This window comes from Acomys minous (genome assembly GCF_964271855.1).
Source record: "Acomys minous genome assembly, chromosome: 14".
NCBI lineage: Eukaryota > Metazoa > Chordata > Mammalia > Rodentia > Muridae > Acomys > Acomys minous.
In genome coordinates this window covers 36,765,903-36,783,123 of record NC_140496.1, presented here as the reverse complement: position 1 = coordinate 36,783,123, position 17,221 = coordinate 36,765,903, and the positions used below count along the sequence as shown (strand labels likewise).

Sequence of the window (17,221 nt, the reverse complement as noted above, 5' to 3'; positions counted from 1 at the left end):
CTCTCTAGCCCCAGATGTTTGTTAAAAGTACAGAAAGCTGGGCTAGAGAGATGGCTCAGTGGTTAAGAGCACTGACTGTTTTTGCAAAGGACCTGAGTTCAGTTCTCAGCACCCATATCCAGCTACTCACTACTGCTTGTAACTCTAGCTCCAGCTGATCTGATAACCTCTGAGCTCCTCTTCCTTCTTCTCCTCCTCCTCCACACACACACACACACGTGATAATTTAAGTTTTTTAAATAGTTCCAAATTATAGACAACTGTAAAGAAACACAAATACATAATGATTGTTCACATTTGGTCATACCACTTCTCTTAGCCTTCCCTCCGCCATATGCTTTCATGAAATCCAATGCACCCTCATTTGGGAGCATATGATGCTTTGTTTCACCATGAATATGCATTTACACTTGATACTAGCTGTCCTAGTTAGGATTTCCATCGCTGTGAAGGAACGCCATGACTAAGGCAACTCGTATAAAGGAAAATACAAACATGGGCTGGCTGACAGTGTAGCGGTTTAGCCCGTCACCATCATGGCAGGAGCATGGCAGTGTTCAGGGAAGCACCGTGCTGGAGAAGGGGCTCCGCAGGCAGCCAGGATGAGACTGCATTCCACATTTGGTGGAGCTTGAGCATAGGAGACTTCAAAGCCTGCCCACACAGTGACACCCTTCCCCCTAAGGCCACACACCTCCTGATAGTGCCATGCTGCATGGGCCTAGCATTCAGACACCTGAGTCTATGGGGGCCATTCTATTCAAACCGCCACACAGACGTTCTTACCCCACAGGGAATAAAACACTCATTTGGGGAAGCTGAAAATGTGGTGGTAGAGGGAACATGTGTCTTAGAAATGATCAACTACGCTTTTTTTTTTTATAAATCAAACTTGAGTTCTCAAGATATTTCAAATTTTCTGTCTTCTTTACTCAAACTATATCCCAAGAATCCTCCAGGTTATAAAATCATTTATCAAAGTATCAAGTTTTGCCTGGTGTGGCAGCACACACTTAATCCCTACACTTGGGTGGCAGAGTAGATGGATCTCTGTGTACAGTGAGTTCCACTTTAGAAAGGGGAGTATAGAAAGACCCTGTTTCATAAGAAGTTTTGGGGGTTTTGCATGGGTTAGAGGTGTGTGTGTGTGTCTGTGTGTGTGTGTGTGTGTGTGTGTGTGTGTGTGTGTGTGTGTTTGCATTCCTCAGCATTGTAATTATAGTGGGCCACAGAGCAAGCACTTTACAGGCTGCAGGATTCATAGCTGTTTAACTGTCTATTACATAGAAAGTCAGAAATTCACAGAACTGTCCCTCGCTAGGTAGATGCTATGTTCATTACATCCATTACAAATGTCATTCTACCACTTTCCTGTGGTGAAAACTATCACAGAACTAGCCTAGACTAGACTAGACTTAAGGGAAGAGAAGCAGATTCCATCTCCACTGGTAATGAATTGTAGTCACTGTTAATGTACTCTGCCCCCTCCCCTTAGTCTGTTAGATGTGGATTAATTTTCCTAAAACAATAGTTTTTTATGACATTTGATTGCTCATTATTTTGCATAGGTATAAAATGTTATATTTTTTGAAGTCTAAGTTCAAAGATTATTACAATTAGGTTTGGATTTTTGTAAGATTTATTATTTTTAAAGATTTTCTTACTATTACTAATTTTGTGGGTATGCCCATGTGGATGCAGGTACCTTAAGAGGCGAGGAGGGTTAGATGCGCTTGGAGCTGGAGTAAAGGAATTTGTGAGCCGCCTAATATGGGTGCTGGAGTCAAACTTGAGTCCTCTGAGAATGCAGTGTGTGCTTTAACCACTCATCTATCTTTCCAGCCCCATCATGATTTTTTTATGTGTATGGGGGTTTGCTTGTGTGTCTGTGCACCATGTGCATGCAGTGCCCACATAGGCCAGAAGAGGTCATCAGATCCCCTGGAAATGCAGATGGTTATAAGCAGCCAAGTATGTGATGTAAATGGAAACTGTGGTCTTATCGAGCCGTCTCTCAAGCCTCTTTTCTGTTACATTTTACTTTGCATTTCTAACTCTACTACAGTTTCCTCAGCCAAGAATGCCCTGCTTATTTTTAGTTCCCCAGTTTATGTTGTCCCTGTCACCTGAAACACCACTCTTTGTACCCTCTAGTCCATAACACAGCCCACGTGGCCCGTGTGTTTGTTCAGTCAGGTTAGCAGTTCTTCCCTGTGCTCACATAGCACGTACCTGATGAAGCTGAGCCATCCCACAATAGTGCTCAAGATATTGTGGTGACATAAATAGATTTTTCTGTATATCTAGGTTGCAATTTTTGTTATGATAACCACTATCATTTTATTGTTTATTTATGTCCTGAATAATGTCCCAGTATATTCTTTGCACCCAAGTCTACAATTCATGACTCAGTTAGTTTCTCAGGCTGTATTTACATCACAGTTATGTTAAACACTCTTTTTAATATGCATGAGTGCTAGCCAGGCGTGGTGGCGCACACCTATAATCCCAGCACTTGGGAGGCAGAGGCAGGTGGATCACTGTGAGTTCAAGGCCAGCCTGGTCTACAAAGCAGGTCCAGGACAGCCAAGGCTACACAGAGAAACCCTGTCTCAAAAAAACAAAACACAAAATATATATATGCATGATTACTTTGCCCACACATGTGTATGTGCATCACGAGTGTGTTTGGTGCCCACAGATGTCAGAAGGCAGCATCATATCCCCTGGAACTGAAATTACAGCTGATTGTGAGCTACCTTATGAATGCTGAGACCTGAGCCCAGGTCCTCTGCTGTAACTACTAAGTCATCTCTCCAGCTCCCCACAGTAAACATTGTACATGGGTTCTGAGAGCTGAACTCAGATTGACCTATTACAATCACTGATGTATGACTATGATAAAAATGAGCCATTAACATTTTCCAAAAGGCTTTGATGCTTTTTCTTTAAAACAACAATTCAGTGAGTTAACCAAGGAAACTAGTGTGTGAACGGATGCTGGAGTATGAAGATCTGTGTAGGAAGTACTCAGTTCAAAAGAGATTACTTCTAGCCAGGCCTTTGGAGCTTTTAGAATTAGACCCCTGCTCTTGCTCTGTTCTTAATATAAGTTCTATTTTTGTCCATCTGGAATAGTTATCAGCCCTTGAAGTACTTCCTGTTTTGCTTATTCTGTGCCTCTCCCTCCACCCAAATTGTAACCTGTCCGATTGTACTCTTTAGTGTACAACTCACCCATGGTGCATTTGTGATTTTTGTTTTTATGTTTTTATTTGTGGGGGTTGTGTATATGTGTGTGTGCATGTGCGTCCAGGCATCAGAGAAAGGCTTGCAAGAATCTCTTCTTACTTTTCACCATCCGTGTTCTAGGATCCAAACTCAGGGCAGCAGACTTGGCAGGAAACACTGTCTTATATACTGAGAGCCATCTTGCCGGCAAATTGATGCTTTTCTTGATCACTCAAGTCTAAACTGACTCTTCTGTCTTCTCTGCTCTCCTAAAATCCCTTCTTTCTATATCAGTGCAATAATAAATAATATTTCATACTGCAAATGTGTCTAAACATACTTTATCATTTTATTTTAGGGCAAGGTTTTACAATTTTATATTCCATGCATATTTTTTCATTAAGTCAGTATACTGAAGCCAGTTAACAATGCCTGAAGGAGCAAAGCAGTATATATCAATCGAGTTATGGATCAATGAGTCAACCAGAATTTAAAAAATTATTTTCAAAGCTAAAATATAGATTTAACCCCATAAGGTATTAGGTACTACAAGTGGTTTTTTTTTTAAGACTTATTTCTTTATTATGTATACAATGTTTTGCCTATGTGTACAACTGTAGGCCAGAAGAGGGCACCAGATCTCATTATAGATGCTTATGAGTCACCATATGGTTGCTGGGAATTGAACTCATGACCTTGGAAGAGCAGGCAATGCTCTTAACCACTGAGCCATCTCTCCAGCCCTACTACAAGTGTTTTAAGTCTGTATTATAGTTGTTATTTTCACCATAGTAAATACTTTAGTGATATGTGTGCTGTTTTGTTTTGTTCTCAATCTGGTTCATTGTAGATGGACAAGAAGAGAAGAAGCTGACTTTTATAGAGTTGTGTCTACATTTGGAGTCGTTTTTGACCCTGACAGAGGGCAATTTGATTGGACAAAATTCAGAGCTATGGCTAGGCTACACAAGAAAACTGATAACAGTTTGGAGAAGTATTTATCTGCCTTCATGTCCATGTGTCGGAGGGTTTGTCGTCTTCCTTCCAAAGAAGGTATGTATAAGTTGTCTTTTCCTTGTATAAATCAAAGTAACAAGATTATAAAAATTTAGAAATGACTAAGTTTTTATAATGTAAATCAATTATGCTGAAAGACCACTGTTCCTGAACCTGTTACTACAGTGAAATAAAGAGGATAAAGATATGCACCAAATTTAAAGAAGTAACTTGTTTAGGCCCAGCACTTGGTAGGCAGAGCAGGTGGATCTTTGAGTCAAGGCCATCATGGTCTACATAGCAAGTCCCGGCTATGTAGAAAGGCCCCATCTTAGACAAAAACTAAGAAGAAAGTAACTTGCGCTGTTTCAAGAACACACTGTTCCCCTCTAGTCATCCACTGCCTCTGGCTCTTACAGTCTTTCCCGTCTCTCTCAGTTCAACCCCAGCACAGAGAGAGGAAATGGACAGGAAGTCCCCTCCGCAGCTAAGGAGCTTTTGACAATTGAGAGTCTTCTTTAAGGATGTAGCCCCTGGTAGGTCTACCGTGCTTCAGTGGCTGGCCATACATCCAAGAGCATGAGAGCCGTGCAAACTGTACTTGATGGGTCTTAGAAAAAATAGCACACAAAACTGGATGGGTAAGGGCTGGAGCGATGTCTCAGTACTCTCCCACTGCTCACTATCTGCTCTCCCAGGGATCCCAAGTTCAGTTCCCCTAGCCACATGGTGGCTCACAACTGTCTATACTGGAATCTGATGCTCTCTTCTGGTGTGCGGGTACACATCCAGATAGAGCACTCATACATAAATAATAGATACAATCTTTTTTAAAAACTGGATGGTAAGGAAGCAAGGGTAGATCTGGGAGAGTTTTGAGTGTGTATGGTCATATCACATTGTATGAAATGCTCAAAATGAGTTAAAATGAGGAAATACCACATGTTTAACAATAGATTTATAGTAAGGAAAAGGTTTGTTTTATTTTGTTTTGCTCTGTTTTTGTAGGCAGAAATAACATATTTTGAGTTCCTCTGAAAAACTGTAAAAGGGTTAGGAGGGTGGGAATGGGAAGATAAGAGCAAAGGGATAACAATCAGGATGTGATATGGATAAGTTATAATCAATAACTTATTTTTTTTAACTGTGAATGGGATTGTTTACCCAATAATTTGCAGAGAATGGGGTCCCCATTTTTAACATGCTTTAAAGAATTTTGATAAGATCATCAATAAAGATGACAGCTGAGCTAACCGACCCTTTAGCTAAGATGCTGTTCTGGAATGGGTATCTCCTGGGAAGCCAGGGAAATCTCATGTGGTATAGTCATGTCAGCACTTCCTTTTATCGTGTAACACGCTGTGGGCAGTCTTTGCTGTTCTTTCGTTTGTTTGGTGTGTCCATATGAGCCCAATATATATATATATTGTGTGTGTGTGTGTGTGTGTGTGTGTGTGTGTGTGTGTGTGTTTTGTTTTGAGACAGGCTCTTACTGTGTAGCCTTGGATGGCTTGGAGCTTGCTTTGCAGACCTCAAACTCATAAAGGCCCATCTGCCTCTGCATCCCACTCTGCACAGCCGAGGGTTCTTTAACTGCTAAATCCAATGGTTTCTTATTTCATGGTAAAAACATAAGTACCTTATTAAGACTCCTGAAAGTCCACATGGAGTTACGGTTTTGCTTTTATTTCCTAACAGGTTTACTGTAAGACTGCCAAATAATGTAACAAGTCTCTTGATTTTCCAGTGTCAGGAAACTCAGGGGAGTTTCAGTCTGCTTTATTTACATGCCTAACATAGGTACTAAGTAAACTTATTATTCTGTGTTACTAGGAAATAATAACAAGGAAAACAAGTTGCACATATTCAGTACAGACATAGTTTAGCCTCATATAGAGGAATTTTAATCCAGCAGCATGGCTACTCTGGCAAGGGATCACATCCAAAGACCTAGGTCTGTGTGATTTGGCTGGAATACAGATGTGACTTTAAGTATACACCTTTTATCCCAAACAATGATGTCTAGTTGAGGGGCAGACAAAGTGACAAATCAGAAAAAGATTTCACAGAGTGGGTCAGATATAGGCTATGCCCAACGCTCATGAGAAGAGACAGGAAAGAGAGAGAGTTGAGGTCACTTGAGTTGGTACAGTTCTATTCAGTTCCTTTAAGTTCTTGCAGTCAATGCAGTGCAGTTCATGAAGTTCAGAAGCAGTTTTCCAAATAGAACACTTTAGTCAGAGGCCAAGAGAAACCAACTTGATTCGATGACTTGGAGAGGGGGAGTTTTGAGCCAGAACAGCTGAGCTGAACCAACCAGGCAGAGTTCAGAAAGAGCTAGAAAGGGTGAGCTTATTCAGCAGTAAGCCTTGGAGGCTGAAAACATCCTAGGCCTAGGTTAGCAGATGGAGGCTGGAAGCTAAAGCTGGAAAGTCTGGGATTACAGAAGATTAGATTGTATGGAGGTTAGAGGCTTCCAGGCCTGGGCCTAGGGATGGTTAGATAGAAACGTGCTGGGCTCAGCCCGAGCCTTGTATTTGTAAAGCTCTCATCTCACTCCCCAACATCTCAGGAAATAAGAGTGGAATTTACAGCCTCCTGAGTATTACGCTAACTGAATCTTTAGATACAGACTATTTGATTTTTACCAATGGTTTTTGTTTTGTTTTTCTTCTGACCCCTGTACATTTGGGGGTGGGGCATGGCACGTTGATGTTTGTTTTGAGACAGGGTCTTGCCATGTAGCCTGGCTGGCCTTGAGCCCACTTGTAACTCAGACTTGCCTTGGCTCATAGTCCTACTGCCCAGTGCTGAGATTATAGGCATCACTACTGTACTTGGCCTCTGCTGATGTACGTTTGTGTTCCAGGACCACCATGTGGCACTTGAATGTTCTCATTGTCCTTATTATCAAGGACCGTAATATCTTTGAAAGTATCATTAATCACGTTGTCATATTTCCTTCTATTTGGATTTGAGTTTTCATATGATCAGATTGAGTGTGTTCATTTTGGCAAGAGTACCACACAAAATGTTATGTCATTTTCTTTTTTTATTATTTTGAAACAGGTCTCGATATATAGACAGGGCCAGCCTCCATCTTTCAGAGATCCACCTGCCTCTGTGCTCCAGTGTTGAGATTAAAGCTGTGTCTCACAATGCCCACTTTGTTGTATCTTTTGTATAATGTTGTGAGGATTGTGCTATCAGAACAATACTCATTTGAATCCCTTGGTCAAAGTAGTTTATGATATATTTTTCTACTTTATCTTTTCCCATGTAATTAGTAAATAACTTGGAATCTCACAAATCTTACTTCTGCTCGAACTTATTGGTGGGCTGAAGAGATGACTCAGTGTTTGAGAACACTGGCTGCTCTTTCAGAGGACTTAGATTTGATTTCCAGCACCCACATGGAGGTCAACAACCATCAGTAACTCTAGTTTCAGGAATTCCACCACCCTCTTATGACTCCTATGGCCAACAAGCTCACACATGGTTGCACATATGTGCATGCAAGCAAAAATTCCACATGCATAAAATAAATAAATCAAAAAATTAATCCTTTGTTTTTAGTGCCGACTATTTAGTCAGTCTTGTATGAAATAGTTTCTCTATGCAATTCCATTTATATGTTATAACCTACAAACTATAAACCCAATACGTTATTTCTGCTCAAATTTCAAGTACATGTAGTTACTATGAGTTCTATATGTTGCATCCTGTAATAATGTAATAACACATTATCTTTTTAAGTTATTTCCAAGAGCCACTAACCAGATTCACAAAGATAGGACCTCATCAAAACAGGTGTGCTGTGATCTTATGCTGAAGCCCAACAGCCTGTCAAGCTCGTGTGGTATTTGACTGATTGACTGTGTTTCCCTCAAACATGAAAAATCTCCTTGTTGCCAGGCATAGTAGCGTACATGGGAGGCAGGGGTAGGTGGGCTTTGTGAGTCTGGGGCAGGCCTAGTGTATATAGGGAGTTCCATGACAGCCAGGGCTATAGAGAAAGGCCCTACCTCAAATAAGCAAAACAAGCAAACAAAATCTCTTTGAACCTAAGCTATCTTATGCATTGTGAGATATGCCAGTTGACATTTGTTTAATGGGTAGCACTAAAACATTCTACTTGTATTTATGAGTAAGCTTAAGTAATTTCTTAAAGTAAGCTCTTATTTATGGTAATATACTTCCAAAATAATTGTATGTTACTGATTTTTAAAACAGATATTTTATTTTTCATGATTTTAGTAATTTTATTTATTTATTTTTGGTTTTTTGAGACAGGGTTTCTCTGTGTAGCCTTGGCTGTCCTAGACTCACTTTGTAGACCAAGCTGGCCTCGAACTCACAGCAGTCTGCCTGCCTCTGCCTCCCAGGTGCTGGGATTATAGGCATGCACCACCACACCCAGCTGATTTTAGTAATTTTAAAAGCAATTTTCACATTTACAATTCTGGGAATTATAATGATATTATATAGAGGTGTATTTTTTATTACATTTTGCTAAATCTCACAAAGCCTTTTTGAGATTAATATTTTGGTCCTTGTTTCAATATAGAATTGGTGGATCCAAATATTTTTATTCAACCAATCACAGAAGAACGCGCTTCTAGGACTTTATATCGCATTGAACTTCTAAGAAAAGTACGGGAGCAGGCCCTTCGACACCCACAGCTGTTCGAACGCTTGAAGCTTTGCCATCCAAACCCAGACTTACCTATCTGGTGGGAATGTGGCTCTCATGATAGGGACTTGCTTATCGGTGCTGCCAAACATGGAGTTAGCCGGACAGACTATCACATTCTGCGCGATCCCGAGCTTTCATTTATGGCAGCTCAAAGGAACTACAGTCAGAGTAAGGCGGCTCATTCAAGGACTTCTACCCCACTTTTACAGCAATACCAAGTAGCACTTTCTGCTTCTCCTCTTACCTCTTTGCCTAGGCTGCTAGGTGCTAAAGGTACTCTTGTAGAAGATATGAAAGTAAAAAGTGAAAGCCTTAAAGAAGAGCCCCAGTCTTCTGAAGAAGAATCTATGTCTTCTATGGAAACAAGGACACGAGTTAAATCTGAGCCTGTAAGTCCAAAGAATGGTGTTTTATCATCACAGGCTACTGGAGACCAGAAGTCTGGTGGGAAAAGTGAAACAGACAGACGCATGGTTGCAGCCAGAACAGAACCCCTAACTCCAAACTCAGCTTCTAAGAAACAGAGAGTCCACAAAAGAGGATCAGAACCCAGTTCTGACTCTGACTCTGACTCTGAGCGCTCATCGTGTTCCTCCAGATCCTCCTCCTCCTCCTCTTCCTCTTCCTGTTCACACTCTCGATCAGGCTCTAGCTCTTCCTCATCCTCATCTTGTTCTTCAGCATCCTCTTCTTCCTCCTCCTCCTCCTCATCTTCATCATCTTCTTCTTCTTCATCATCCGAAGAAAGTGACAGTGAAGAAGAAGTCCAAAAGCGAGGTATATGCACAAATTTGTTATTTTTATGACAGCTTTTCAAATGAAAATGTTTAGAACTTGATTTAAATAACTAAAGCATGCTTAAAGTTGTGAGCTTAAATTTTATGCTTATAAATTTTCTTAGAAAAGCATGATTAAGGAACTAGAGTTACTCACATAATCCCTATTCTGTAATCAAGGTGTTGCCAATAGACTGGTCAGACAGGGGAGTATGAGCCTTATGTAACAGCTTGCATTCTCTATGCTTGTCTTAAAATTACTGTTTTCCCAGAACAAGTTTATTAATGAACAAATGACAGATGTGTATAGCAACCACCAGGAATCTTAGATTAAACAGACAAGCTGGAGTATCATAGGCCATACCTGGCGCTACAGTCAGTAGAGGGATGCACAGTAAGAACTCCTGCCTCTCGGCAGAGTGGCCTCGAGGGGTCCTTTCCTCTGAATGTCTTTGTACCTTGTGCAGGCACAAGGAAATGAGCCAGCATCAAGCTTGTGCAGGAACCACTCTCTACGCGTAACTTTCAGGGATGTCACAATGAGCGTGCCCAGATCTAAGAGTTATCTTATTTAGAGAATTGTGGGGGAATTTAAGAAAATACATAAGACTGTGAGAGTCTGCATAAAATTGTTTTACATGGGTTTTAAAGGGTGGCTGTAATTGTTCTCCTTAGAAGGTCCCCCTCGTGGGAAAGCCTACGATGAGGAAAGTGTTGCATCATTGAGCACTACCCAAGATGAAACCCAGGACAGTTTCCAGGCAAACAATGGGACACCAGAGTCTGCTTACCTGCTACAAGGTGGATATATGCTGGCAGCCTCATATTGGCCAAAGGTAAAACAATAGGTCGTTGATGAGACAGGTCCCTTTTTTTATTTTTCTGAATAGCCTTGATAGAAGACATTCTTTTTCAGACCAGGTCTCACTCTATGGCTCTTGTGGTCAGATTTGCCTCATACTCTCAGACATCTGCTTACCTCTGCCTCCCGAGTGCTGGGATTAAAGGCTTGCACCACCACATCTGGCCTAATGGTAGATATTCTTATATGAAAAAACAGGTCACTGTAAATTTATGGTGATGTTTGGATATTTGCATCAAGAGTATAAATTATTGCTGTCTATTAAGTGAGTTATACTTACATGTGCATGCTTCTCAGTGTAACTTTAGAATGCTCAGAATGAAGGACAGTGGATGCCTTTTGTAGTTGTAACCTACCAAAAGGCTTATTTTAAATAGGTACATTCAGTGATAAAATCAATCTAGGGATTACTATAATCCCCATATGTGACTAGACTCATGCAGGGCACCTATACGAAGGAGGTTGGGAAGTGAGGAATGGAGAGGAGCCTGTTATCTTTCTACATTTCTACATACTACTTTTGTTATTACAAAGAAAAAAGAGGGCTATAGCCCTGCATCTATAGGTGTAGCTCCATCCAAAGAGTACTAGCCTACCATGGCACAGAGCGTGTTTTCCTGGGTATTGCGGCATGCATTTATACTATATTCCTATAATTCCAGTAATTGGGAGGTGGAGGAGGATTGGAGGTTCAAGGTCATCCTTGGGCTATTTATTGAGTTCAAGGCCAGCCTAGAGTACTTAAGACTTCGTTGCAGGAATAAAATATTAAACTAATAAAAATACCTTTGTGGCAATGCTTTTGAATTTCACCTAAGGGAATTTCTACTTGAATAATTTACAGAATTATAATACACATGAGAATGTATGTGCACACTATACACACTCTTATACCTGGTTTAGACCATCAAAGCCTTTAGATTACTTTGTCTCCAAAAGTGTGGCCTAATTACTAAAAGTGTGCCTTGATGTTATCTGTTTTTCTAGGACCGGGTAATGATCAACCGCTTGGACAGTATTTGTCAAACAGTTCTGAAAGGGAAGTGGCCTTCAGCTAGAAGAAGTTATGATGCAAACACGGTGGCGTCTTTCTATACCACAAAACTGCTGGATAGCCCCGGAGCAGCTACAGATTATAGCGAGCCCAGCGTCCCCACTCCCCCAGCTGCCGCTGTCAAGGAAGAACATGAACAGTCAACACAGATGTCAAAGGTGAAGAAGCATGTACGAGAAAAGGAGTTTACAGTGAAAATCAAAGACGTATGTGTATTTTTATTGCCCTAGGGCCTGGTTGCGATTGCGGTGTGCAGCATGCTTTTCCTGCAGACGGCTGCCTGCTCTTACTCTTCTTCCTTCATGTACTTGTTTCATGGTATTTGGATTGCTTCTCTTCTGAGATCTGGGTTGTTCCAGTTGAATATCCCTTTAAAGAGCTCAGCATTAAATATGTTTTTCTCCTGAGTATAGTTCTGCTAACAAGATGTTTCTTAAATAATGTGACAACTTCAGTTCTGGTCTTTTTATATAGCATTCATGTTATGTCAGTGCACTATCTCTGAAACATTTGATGTGCTTCTTTACTAGCAATGCTTATTTTAATATGATATTTGAAGTGTAATTATTTGCTTTGTAAAATACGGGTGAAATGTAATGTGGAGGAGACATATGTAACCCTAGCACGTTAAATAAAGGCTGAGGAAGGAGCAGGGAGAAATTGAGGGCAACTTGAAGGTACATAGTAAGACCATATTTCATACAGAAAAAATGTATATCGGTATATATGTGTATATGTGGGTGATGTCTCTAAAAATGTCTTAAATAATGTACTTAGAGATGTCTGTCTGTAGCTGAAAATGTTAGTTGTCATGTACTTCTCACATGAAAAGCTTTGGTTTGTATCCATAGAAATGATTAATGTGAGCTGGGCATGGTGACACACGCCTTTAATCTCAGTACTTGGGAGGCAGGTAGATCACTGTGAATTCGAGACCAGCCTGGTCTACAAAGGAAGTACAGGACAGCCAGGATAACATAGAGAAATCCTGTCTCAAAAAAAAAAGAAAAAGAAAGAGAAAAAGAAAAGAAAAGAACTGATTAATGTGTTCTCTTCTGCTGACTTGGGAACAGGAGAACCCTAGTAGTGTCTCAGGGACTTGGCCTTCACTCTTTCTAAGTAAAATATTTCTCATAATATCCTACAGTAAGGTTTTTGTTAACATTTTCTGTCTTGATAATGGTTTTTGGTTTGTTCATTGTTTGTTAACAGGAAGGTGGTTTGAAGTTGACCTTTCAGAAGCAGGGGCTTGCCCAGAAAAGACCGTTGGATGGTGAAGATGGTGCCCTGGGCCAGCAGCAGTACCTCACTCGGCTTCGGGAGCTCCAGAGTGCAGCAGAGACTAGCCTTGTTAATTTCCCAAAATCTATGCCAGCGTCAGGTAAATATGCAAATAGTAATGTTTATTAATGGGATATTCTTTGCCATTTCCAAATCCTCTTTTATAGACTTTTTAATTTAATTTTTTTTTTTTTTTAGTTTTGAGACTTCTTTAATGCCTATAAAGTAGTTAACATAATATTGAATGTTATTATTTCCTGGGGTGTGTGTACATGGAGTGTGTGTGTGTGTCTGTCTGTCTCTATATGTGCTAGAGATCAAAGTAGGGACTTCATGTAATGCTTAGCCAGTCACTTCACCACTGAACTGCACCACCAGCCCTGGTGAACTTAACATGACATTTTGAATTATAGCAGTTTGCTTTGAGAGGCTTAAGGATTGAGAAGGAGAAACCATTTTGTCAAGTAGTTTTTAACAGATAAAATTTAAAGTGTCATTTTGGTAAGACAGTATAGCGTGTAGTCAGACTTTGGAAATGGTCCAAGCAGACCTGACACGGGAGTTATTTCTGACTAGTCTTTTCAGTTTCCACAGAACCCTTTCAAAAGCGAGAGGCCCATGTCACTTTAGATAGCTCTTCTTATGACCCAGCAGGTCTAAGTATCAGAAAAATATCTTATTTGGAAGTAAGTTTTGCCTCCTCTTTTTTTTTTTCCTTCGATGATTAGAGTTCTACCTATAAAAGCAATGTAGACTTACTCTTGCCCTATCTATCTGCTTAGTAAATCATAGCATTTTCAAAACAATTACTCTGTTAATTCGTTTCCCCCTTGCTTCTCTATTTCTTCTCACCCTTTGGCAACTTAAATCAACATTAACTGATTACTTCATTTATGCCATGCGCTGTGTACTCTTTAAACAACGAAGAATGCTCGGATGGGCTGGACAGATGGCTCAGTGGTAAAGGGCACTTAGTGTTGTAAAGTGCCTGGCTCACAACCGTCTGTAACTCCAGTGCCTTCTTCTGATTTCCATGGCCACCAGACATGCAGATGGTGCCCACCTGTACATGCAGGCGAAGTAACATACCCATAAAATGAAAATGGATAACTCCAAAAATGCTTTAAATGCTTTCAACACTGTTTTTGTCTTATTTGGCCTCTTTGTACCTGTGTTCTTCTGAAAGTGTCAAGAATTGAGAATGATGTTCAAGACCAGTTGAGTTTTAAGAATGTTCAGCACCATATACTTACCCCCAAAATACTAATTTCCAATTAAAGAAAATGCAGGGGTTCAATTTTCTTTATACCTTCTTTATACAATATTAAAGGTTTACTTTATACAAGGCTAAGGACTCTAGTAAGAACTAAATCTGGTTGCCACATAATACTTGGGGGCATCTCAAGTATGTTAATGTACATGAGTATAGTGTGTGGAACTCCAACAGTTTGGGAGTTGATCGCTGTTTTCAATTGCTGTTGTTTCTGCTTTTTAAATGACAAATTAGCTTGGCTTCGTTGGCATCAGTTTGGTCTCCTGTGGATTCATTAACTATTAATGTAAATGTCCAGTTACTAGGCACCCCACGTGTAAGTCTTGCAGATGAAGGGCTAAGAATATAACTTGGTGGATAAAGTACTTGCCATATAAACCTCAAGATCAGTCTGGGGACCCCTGGTGCTTCATAAAGCCTGGGCAGGTGTGGTATGCCACCTGTTAGTCAGCAGTGGGATCCCTGGTGCTGCATAAAGCCTGGGCAGGTGTGGTATGCCACCTGTTAGTCAGCAATGGGATCCCTGGTGCTGCATAAAGCCTGGGCAGGTGTGGTATGCCACCTGTTAGTCAGCAGTGGGCTCCTTGGGCAAGCCTAGCTAGACTAGGATCAGTGAGCTCCGGATTCAGTGAGAGAACCTGCCTCATCAAATGAAATGAAGGGCAATTGAGGTAGACACCAATGGCAATCTCTGGCCTCCACACACATGCACATGTGTTTGCACACCTGCACACTTGTACGCCCTATCTACTGCACACAGACTCATGTTCCCCCAACCTCTGTAAGAACTGTCAGTGTGGGTGTTCCTATTGATAAAGTATAAGCTTCCCAAATTATGCTTTATGGTGATAGTTTTGTGGTTAAGGGGCTCTTTTCCCAATAAAACATGAGGGCAGATGGAGATCAGTTGTGAGGCCTCTTGCCCACCCTAAGTGGGTTTACTATTCCAGCTCCTAATCTGAAAGCTCCTCTATGGGATACAGTCAGTATTTAGATGATGTGAAGTGGCCAGCTTTCACCTATAAGCAATTCTTTGATGAATAATACTATACATAGTGCATAGTAATTATATATAAAATAATATATGTTGTAGAAAATATAGTTTATGTAGCTATTACTATTATAGGTTTCTTTTTGTATTCTATCAGTTCTTTTTATATTAACAATAGAAATATAAAGCTGAAAGGATGTCTCCGTGGTTAAGAGTGCATAGAGCTCTTGCAAAGGACCTGAGTTCAGTTCCTAGCACCCATGTCAAACAGCCACGGGTGCCTTAACTCCAGCACCATGGGCTTCAGTGCCCTCTTCTAAACTCCACAGGTACCAGTTCTTGTGTTCGTACATCCACACACAGACACACATACACATAATTTAATAATAAAATCTTAAAGAATATAATGATAGTTACATGCGTACTGTGTAACAGTAACTGCAACACTAGTTCTAGAACTGTATAAAACCATGTTAAAGTTTCAAGTATTATTAACACTATGTAGTTATCTCTATTTTACATAATATGCTTTAATAATTGCAAGTGTGAAATCAGGATCTGTCTTTTTTTCCTGGACTTTCTGGAAATCAGTCAACTAGCATTTTTGAGTCTTCTCCTCATCTGTAAAATGAAGTAGGAGGAGAAAGATGTCACATTTTGTGGTGAAGTAAATAAACCAACATGCAAAGTGGCCAATAAAGCTTTAGTACAAGTCCTATAAGCCCTTAATGCAGTGGCTAAGGCAGGGGGTTTGGGAGTGGGAGGCTGGTATGAGCTACTGAGTGAGACCTAGATTACACATCTCCGAGGTTTTACTTTGAGAAATGAGCATGTTTTTAATCCAAGAACTTATTAGTTTAGTGTATAAAAGAACTCATATACACTTAGAAAAGCTGTAATGATTGGTTTAAGTTTTGAGTCACTATTTTGCATCTTCAATTTGATTAGGTACTTCCATTCAGTCAGCCCTTGGTGCCAACGGAGTGATACCAGATAATCAGCCTATAGTGAAGAAAAGACGGGGAAGGAGAAAGAATGTGGAAGGTGTTGACATCCTCTTTATGAACAGAAATAAGCCACCTAATCATGTAAGTAGAACTATTTAACCTTAAGTCTGAAATTCAATCCTAGTAAGTATACAGTTGTTGTTTTATATTTTTAATAAAATAAATAAGGAAATTAGTGTTCCATATTTAAATTGGATCTAAATAATATTTGACACTGACAAAGAGCTATAAAAATTTTAAGTTTAAAAGACTTGGCAGAATATTATATAATAGTTTCTTCTTCTCTAAAACAGAGTGACCATTGAATCTGGGTGTGGTAGAGTACTTGTGTGACCCCAGTAATGAGAAGGCAGAACTAAGAGGCTCACAGCAAGTGTCAGGCCATCCTGGGGTAGCCATAGTGAGTTCCAGAGCAGTCAGGAATGCATAACAAGGCCAGGGAAGGGGGTGGCAGGGAGACAGTGATTCTGCTGAACCAAAATTAGAGTAATAAAGCATGAAAATGAAAATTGTATTTGCTGTTTTTCAGCAGTTTACTTTAGATGTAACCACCTCACAGCTTTCCACAGGGATAAACCCAGCACTGTCCTATGCCCAGCCTCAGAGAATCCCTGATACAGAAAGTCCAGTTCCAGTTATCAATCTCAAAGATGGGACTAGGCTTGCAGGAGATGATGCGCCCAAGAGAAAAGACCTGGACAGATGGCTTAAGGAGCACCCAGGCTACGTGGAAGACTTAGGAGCTTTCATTCCAGTAAGTACACTTTAAAATCTTGGTATTTCTTCTTCTTCTGAGTTATCAGACCTATAATGATGTGAAGTACAAATTCTCAACCACTAACATTAAATATGTGTTTTGCCTAAGATTTAGGAAAATTATCAAAAAGATATAATTACCACCTTTCCCAAAATAAAATTCTGTATTGATTTCATTTCTGCATTTAATAAATATTTAATTATAAAAATCACTTCAGGCTAAGTATGGTGGTACAAACCTGTAATCCTAGTTAGTGCTCAAAAAGATTTTTATGTCCAAAGCTGTTCTACAAAACAA

At 40.2% G+C, this 17,221-nt stretch overlaps 1 protein-coding gene across 11 annotated transcripts in view; it reads left to right on the top strand.

Moving 5' to 3' along the window:
* Positions 1 to 17,221, top strand: part of CHD9 (chromodomain helicase DNA binding protein 9) — a 171,210-nt gene that overhangs the window by 138,872 nt on the left and 15,117 nt on the right. For 4 of the 11 annotated variants that reach the window (XM_084757118.1, XM_084757126.1, XM_084757119.1 and 1 more), the window contains 7 exons: positions 4,082 to 4,284; positions 8,795 to 9,700; positions 10,375 to 10,535; positions 11,549 to 11,821; positions 12,828 to 12,996; positions 16,109 to 16,248; positions 16,697 to 16,921. In XM_084757118.1, the coding sequence (XP_084613244.1) occupies positions 4,082 to 4,284; positions 8,795 to 9,700; positions 10,375 to 10,535; positions 11,549 to 11,821; positions 12,828 to 12,996; positions 16,109 to 16,248; positions 16,697 to 16,921 (2,077 nt within the window). The remainder of the gene's footprint in view (positions 1 to 4,081; positions 4,285 to 8,794; positions 9,701 to 10,374; positions 10,536 to 11,548; positions 11,822 to 12,827; positions 12,997 to 16,108; positions 16,249 to 16,696; positions 16,922 to 17,221) is intronic. The other 7 variants (XM_084757124.1, XM_084757128.1, XM_084757121.1 and 4 more) reach the window with 5 other exon arrangements.